The 7,461-nt window shown below is 33.6% G+C and overlaps 1 protein-coding gene across 11 annotated transcripts; it reads left to right on the top strand.

The window, feature by feature from the left end:
• The first annotated feature begins 3,371 nt into the window (after nucleotides 1-3,371).
• Nucleotides 3,372-6,409, top strand: LOC103495810 (auxin transporter-like protein 5). 11 transcript variants are annotated; one of them, XR_538930.3, is made up of 8 exons: nucleotides 3,377-3,774; nucleotides 3,960-4,055; nucleotides 4,188-4,363; nucleotides 4,836-4,912; nucleotides 5,092-5,147; nucleotides 5,354-5,444; nucleotides 5,607-5,791; nucleotides 6,098-6,409. XR_538930.3 is itself a non-coding variant. In XM_008457477.3 (5 exons), the coding sequence occupies exons 1-4, from the start codon at nucleotides 4,175-4,177 to the stop codon at nucleotides 5,612-5,614; spliced, it is 330 nt and encodes a 109-aa protein (XP_008455699.1). In that variant the 5' UTR covers nucleotides 4,062-4,174; the 3' UTR covers nucleotides 5,615-5,791; nucleotides 6,098-6,409. The 11 variants fall into 11 exon arrangements, 1 of the variants encoding a protein (XP_008455699.1); XR_007822848.1 differs by having other exon boundaries at nucleotides 3,374-3,774; nucleotides 3,960-4,363; XR_538927.3 differs by having other exon boundaries at nucleotides 3,376-3,774; nucleotides 4,836-5,147.
• Nucleotides 6,410-7,461: the final 1,052 nt, after the last annotated feature.

Here is a 7,461-nt window from a genome sequence, read left to right on the forward strand (position 1 = left end):
AAGATGAGATATTTAAGAGACAAAAAGATTTCCCACTATTTTAGGAATCTTGTTACGATAAGAAGATCTATACATATATTATATATGTGACGTTACGCAGTGGAGAGGTTTTGTGGCAAAAAAGCAGAAAATACAGATTGAAGACGGTCTCTTGCATCAAGGTCGTCCGAGAAGCTAAGGAGTTAAAAAGGTACGATGATCTTATGTCAATGAGATCGTCATGTTCATTGTAGTAACAATTATTAATGAGTAACAGACAAAACAAGTGATTGGTATGATCACGAGGATCTTTAGAGGGATCTAAAGACGTCGTCGAAGATAAGTAACTCAGGGGGAGCCTGGAGTCTGATGTCAAGACGCATGTTATAAAGTTATATTATTGAGCAGAGTACCATATGTTGTATCGATATATATTAACTCAAGTGAATATTAATAAAAATTACTCATTAGGGGTGTACGCATCTCCCCAGACGTAGGCAATATTAGCCGAACTGGGTTAACAAAGTTTCTTGTGTTATTCTTCTCTGCTGCCCCTCTAGCTATTACAACTATTATTAGCTTTAGTATTACCTGGAGTCCTAATTGATTATCTCACTATTTTTTCACATTCAATTGCTCATTCTCAACATCCTCCACTTCGAGCACGTTCCATATACGTTTATTTTGGACCACTTGAACAACTTTCCAGTTGATACCATTTTTTAGGTCCTCGAGAAAGAATTGTGTGTCTGGTTCGCGAGAATGATTGATTCCTCAGCGAGCCAAAAATGCGACGTGTTGATTGATTTGTAGCCTAATTCCACGTATGTCCTATTGATTTTGTTGTTGTCAATGTCGAACCATCTACACTTAAATAGCCAAACACATCCGTCCATGCCAATATTAAACGTGCAACACTTCATCTAAAACACTGTAGAAATTATTATCGGTACTTTTACTGCCACTGTTTTCACCTACTACCATGGTTCCACTATTCTGTGTAGTGCGTTAGGAATCACGCTCTACCATGTAAAATTGTACCCCACCAAAAATATATCCACTGTAAGATTGAACCTCAGATGAAGGTCCCATTGTAAGTGAGAAGAAATCATGAGAAAGGTTTTCCCTCTCATGCATTTCTAGAACCTGAAATTCATATAAATGAATCTATATAAATTTTCAAGTAAGATATACCAATTTCCAAAATCATGTACGCTATATACCTAAGCTCTAAACCAATTAGGAAATGCTCGTCTATGTCTTCTATATTAGTTAGAAGTGCTTTGAGCTTAATGACGTATCAACCTCAAGTATTTTCTAAAGACTTAAAATAGCCAATGAAGTATAAAGTTGGGAAATGTGTACTTGCTGTAGTCCGCTACTTCATCTACATTGTTGAAGATGCACCAATGTGCGAGATGTTTCTCTTCCTATGATAGTGTTTGTAAACTTAACGCCTCTAACGGTCATACTTTCTACACAAATACTTTAAACTCACTAATTACCTTGTCATCGGAAATGCTACCATCATTTCGTTCATCTATAGTGAATCGAGTCTCAATCCCACTTAGATATCTTGAACAAAAAGTCCCTAATTCATTCATCACATATGCTTCTGCAATAGACCCCTCAGAACGTGCTTTATTCTGAACAAACTGTTTTAACGTGCGTAGACGTGATTCAATGGGATACATCCAACTGTAAGAGACTGGACCAAGAACTTTGATTTCATATGGTAGGTGAACGACAAGGTGTACCATTACGTCTTATCAAGTACCATTACCCTTCCATCTTTTTCTCCTCCCTGCCATTCATCTATAGAGAAGGCAGGTAAGAATATTCTTTCCAACTTACAAAGTATGATTATGATATCTGATTGCAATCGGTCCAAATCACTTATTCTTATCGTTCTTGTGCACAAGTCATAAAAAAACCAGACATTTCAGTAACAACACCGGATATATTTTTAGATAGATATGCTCGACACTAATAGGGAGAAGTTGATATAGCAAAACGTGACAGTCATGTATTTACAAACATAATATTTTCTCGTCTTTGTCGTTCACATTGTGAGATATTAGAAAGAAATTCATCGGGAAACTTAACTGACTTCAAATACTTGCAAAATGCAACTCACTTGCTACTAGTCAACGTGTAACTTGCATATGGCTTTACACTACTAGAAAACTAGCAATAATTGATGCTTGCAATTTTGAAATACTTGACAGTTTTAATAAAAATGATCAAGTAACATGAAAAAATATCAAGAATAACAAAAGGGGTCGTTTCAAAAATATAAAAAAGCGGCAAAGTATTTACACTGTATAAAACAATTCCAAAAATGGAAAAAGCTCAGAGGCCCAACATGTAAAATAACAAAAATGCCCCATCAACAATGCGCATAATATATTTGGTAAAGAAATTTGATACACGATTGTTTAGATTTGACTAATTTATTACACGATCGTTTAATTAATTGGGTTATATGATCGTTTAATTAATTGGGTTACACGATCGTTTAGATTTGACTACCCCAAATCTAAACCTTTTTTTTTTTTAAAATTTGGTATACGATCGTCTAGCCTTTTTTTAAATTTGGTATACGATCGTTTAGATTTGGTTACACGATTGTTTAGATTTGGCTACACGATCGTTTAGATTGGGGGTTCCAAATCTAAACGATTTTTTTTTCAAAATTTGGTATGCAATCATTTAGATTTGGCTACACGATCGTTTAGATTTGGGTTCCAAATCTAAACGATTTTTTTTTTCAAAATTTGGTATAAGATCATTTAGATTTGGCTACACGATCATTTAGATTTGGCTACATGATTGTTTAGATTTGGCTACATGATCATTTCGATTTGGCTACCCCAAATTTAAACGATTTTTTTTCAAAATTTTGTATAAACGATTTTTTTTTAACATTCTTTATACACAATCTTTTAGTTTTTGTTACCCTAATTTAAATGTCTAACCAATTTTTTCAAGATTCTTATACACCATCAAATTTCGTTAGCTAATCTAAACGTAAAAAAAAGAAAAGAAGTAAGACGATACAATACATGCAGTGAATGAAAAAAAAAAGAAGAGGAAGAAAGACATGCACGCACGATAGAAAGAAATGGATTTGGTTACCCAAATATAAAAAAAAAAAAAAGAAATCGCAGCTAAAAAAGAAGACTACAGAGGAAGACGATTAAAAAATCGAGCAAAGTTTCCCATAACAAAAAGTGGAAAAATGCATAATTTTTTTATTTTAAATACTCAGACAGATTAAAAACATCAAGATCAGTTTTAATTATTTGACATTTTTTAATTGTCAAGTAATATATATTTTTCTCAATTTTCAAAAAAAACTTCCTTCCTTTTTCCCAACTTTTCCTTTCTTTCCCAATTTCTAAAACAAAGTTCCCTCTTTTGTTCCCAAATTTCCATTTCCTCCCCCAATTTTTAGAAAAACTCTTATCTTTTTTCCATCTTCCCCAATTTTCTCCAATCACGATGCTCCCCCTTCACACTACGCGATCTTCCCTCCACCACCCAAGCTCTAGACGGTAGCCGTTCATATACCGCAGTCACTCCCGCTCCACCACAGATCCCAACTCTTCTGTATAGGCACCGCACATGACTGAGGACAGGCTCCGTCTAGAGACACAGACGCTTCACACAGAAGCATAAGCTTCACCAATTTTCTCCGCAGACGCTTCACGCACAGACACCGTGCATGGCTGAGGAATGCTGCAAACCTTCTTGCCACCAACTCCACTTTAAAGTTAGGATACACGTAATAAGGTGTATAATTCAGCCTCATTTGATAACTATTTGATATTTTAAAAAACGAAACTTACAAATACTACTTTTTGTTGATTTGGAATTCAAATGTTTCGTTTTGGAATTCAAATATTTTTCTCTTACAAACAAGAAGCAAGCATAAATTTCAAAAACAACTTAATTTTCTGTTAATTTTTAAATTTTAGGTTGAGGGTGTCAAACACTCTTGCCCTAAGAAATTGATTCTGCATTTCATCGGAGCCACTAACATTCTTTACACATTCGGAGGTCATTCTATAACTGTGAGTTCTTTTTTTTTTTTTTTTTTTTTTTTTGGATCTGAAATCAAATATGTTATTATAGAATTCAAAAGTTCTAACCACAATAACTCCAAACGTTTCACTGAAATTATGGATGCTATATGGAAGCCACAGAAATTCAAGTACATCAACTAGATGGCTATATTGTACGTTTTCACTTTAACGCTTACCTCATTCATCATCGTGTATTGGGCCTTGGTGATGAGCTTCTAAACCACTCTAATGCTTTCACCCTCCTCCCAAAATCCAACTGTTGTGACGTCTCCATCAGCCTTACACTTATTCACCAGGTAAGCTTTCAATTAGAGTTAAAGTGTTTGTGAAAAGTCCCTTGAGAAACAATTTAATAAAATTTCAAATTTCACACTGAAATCTGACCTGGGTTACTTTTTAACTTTTCATTACTTTTGTTGTGCTTCTAAAAAGGTACTCCAAAAATTTAATGGTTTCTTTTATTTCATCAATGATATATTCTCCTAATAGATGATGTTAATCATCCACAACCATTTATACTTTTGTTCAAAATCTTTGAGAATTCGCCCATAAAATTGCTTTTAGAACCATCGCCAACACTTCTTTGGCATGTAACATAAAAATGATGATAGCATTGAGATTGGTCCTTCATTTCATTGCTTTTAGTGAATAGATGTTTCGCAATGGCTCCTTTTTTATTTATTACATTAAGTAATTGCGTTGTAGTCCACTTATAGGGACTAGTTTCATAGTTTCATATATAACAATTTTAAGTCAAAAATTTTGCAGTTCACTTTGGCATGGATCAAGTTGGGCAGACTTGAAATGGCCAAGAAAGCAGTTTGTTTTATGCACAATTGTCTAATGTTAAGTACTTTTCTGCATTGATGACAATTGTATCGAATGATATCTTCTTACCTGGAGCTAATTTATTTGTCAGACTATGGAAACTAATTTGAAGAAAGAAAAATTCATTATGCAAAATATTACCCTTAACCATTTGATAATGATATATCTATCTTGCTTCCTCGAACATTTTTTCCAGGGTTTCGCTTTGTAAATTTGGCATTGCTGGCACGTATTCGGGTGTTAGTTCAACAAGTAAGTTCTATTTTTATTATTTAGTATTTAAGAAAATAGGTATCATTTTACATTTTAGCAATCTTTCGTAGTTAGTATTTAAGTCAAAAACCTATTCCTGCAAATAATTTCCCAAGGATTGTCATTATTATGTAAATTGTAATATAATCACTATTTTCGAATTTTCTGTGTTTATGATGCATTTGTATCTTTTCTCTATTGTGCAGATATTTCTAGATGTTGTTTCAGTATTCAACACAGTTTTATCTATCTCTGAAAAAGAAGCAAGTAGTTGCAATAAACTAGGAAGGAATTCAGGTATTTGTGCTTCACTTTTCCATTTTTTCTCTAAAGTGGAAAGGTTGAATCTACAAAACCAAGGAATTCTTATGCAATCACACTACTGTTCTCGTATCAGCTGCACTTCCAATTATCTTCAAAAAGTAGAAGTTTTAAAGCTTTTTATCGATCCTTTTACAGGTCTTTAGAGAATTTTACCCAACGAATGATGAATTTGTTCTCTTAGAGTGAATTTGGGAAGTAGACAAATTTATTTTGAAAGAGAGAACACAAGAAGTTGCAACTAAGAATCAAGAACATTTTTAGGCCTGATTATTTAGCCACTTCAGCTCTGCAGTATCAGAAACTTAAATATTTTCTTGGAGGTAAGGTTTTTCTTGGTATTTATACCTAGCTCCCTTTACAAATTCTCTTTTCTTAATAGAAGTATATGTGTGAGTTCTTTTAATAAAGAATAAAATATTCCTCTTTGTCAATTGCATTGCTTTGGTAATAAATTATGCTTTTATGTAGTACTTACTAACCGAACAGTCAAACGAAATAGCAACGTCTAATAGCCTCCATTTTTGTATCTTTTAATTCTTTGTACTGCCATCATCTTTAGTTTCATTCATCTTTATCTTGGAAAGAAAAATAAACTCTAGTTTCCATGTTGTATTCCCTCGTTTTAGGTGTAGATGATCTGAGGAGGCACAGGCAAATCAAAGTAATGAGAAAGGTCCGATCTAATGAAAAGACTAAGAATGGTTTGCTAGCAAGCCCATCGGGAAGAGTTAATGATATATCTATGGAAGATAATACAGAAATAAAAGACGGTTTGATCAGTCCGATAAAGGGGAGCAAGAGGTTAAAATATGTAAGGAGCAACTATATGTATGGTTCATTGATATATATGCAATTTGTTAAGATATAATTAGTTCTTTGACGAAAAGTTTGGGTTGATTCAATTGTTCAATTAATGTGTAGTTTAGCACATTTGTGTACCCTCTTCCTTTTACTTATGTTCGTTATTGTTGGACTTCAAAACAGGTGCAGGATAAATTATATGGATATTTTAAATTATATAATTTTTCATTTGAAAATTAAAAAAAAATCTTGACATGCTAAGCTATTTATTCTTGACGCTTAAAAAGTGTAAAAAATCTCTTATTCTTGATATTAGATTATTTAAGGTGTAAAAAATGTTAAGTAATATCAGGCACATGACCCTTTTTTCTTGACATTGGATGACTTGAAGCATAAACAAGTACTTGACAAGTAAAAAGTGTCAGGTATGTTGGGTTTTATGTCCTAAAATTTTTAGATAGTAAATATAATCAATTGACTGTTATTAATAAAGTGTTTTATTATTATAATTTCAATAAGTGTTATTGATTATATTGTTAGTTTTATCTTAATAACCTAAATCCAATAAACTAACATCCTAAGCTGTTTGATGAGTCTTGAACAGTATGTAGAGACATACGGGGAACAATGTTCAAGATCAGCTTAAAGGGTCTATAGTATAGGGTTAAGGTTCGGTACCTTATCCTGTTAACACTATAGATACGACTCACTTTGTATTTGATACAAACACATTGATCCAATGCGTTCATGTATGCGACATGCAAGTGAGGGTATCCTATGCAATGAGTTTGCATAAGACTGGACCACGAAATGGTAATCACTAAATGTAACTCCATTAACTAGTTGGATTTCTAGTTGGATTTCTATTTCATTAGGATGACCTAGGTGACTTAATCTTAATCCTGAGTGTATTATGAACTCCTGTTTGCGAGGGATTGTCCTTTGATTTGTATGAGTGAGAGTGGCCAAATTGTCGACTCAATATGCTTATCATTTTGGGGACAAGACCAAGTGGGGAGCTGGGAACATAATCACACAAGATGGAATTCACTCCTTCCCACCTTTAGGGTAAGTAGATAAGTGTTCCCTTAAATGGTGTCTCCGGGACTTGAACAAAGGGCCCTACCCTCTCTATGGCACGAGAGGGGTTTCTGTTTAATGGTTAGACCATAAACAGGTTGTTCATTAG

Source organism: Cucumis melo, chromosome 8 (assembly GCF_025177605.1).
Source record: "Cucumis melo cultivar AY chromosome 8, USDA_Cmelo_AY_1.0, whole genome shotgun sequence".
NCBI lineage: Eukaryota > Viridiplantae > Streptophyta > Magnoliopsida > Cucurbitales > Cucurbitaceae > Cucumis > Cucumis melo.

Excerpts from the sequence above, each read along its gene's own strand:
- LOC103495810 (XM_008457477.3), top strand. The coding sequence starts at position 4,175 with ATGGAAGCCACAGAAATTCAAGTACATCAACTAGATGGCTATATTGTA. Across the intron at positions 4,364-4,835 it reads GCCTTACACTTATTCACCAG|TTCACTTTGGCATGGATCAA; the intron begins GTAAGCTTTCAA and ends AAAATTTTGCAG. Across the intron at positions 4,913-5,091 it reads TTTATGCACAATTGTCTAAT|GGTTTCGCTTTGTAAATTTG; the intron begins GTTAAGTACTTT and ends CATTTTTTCCAG.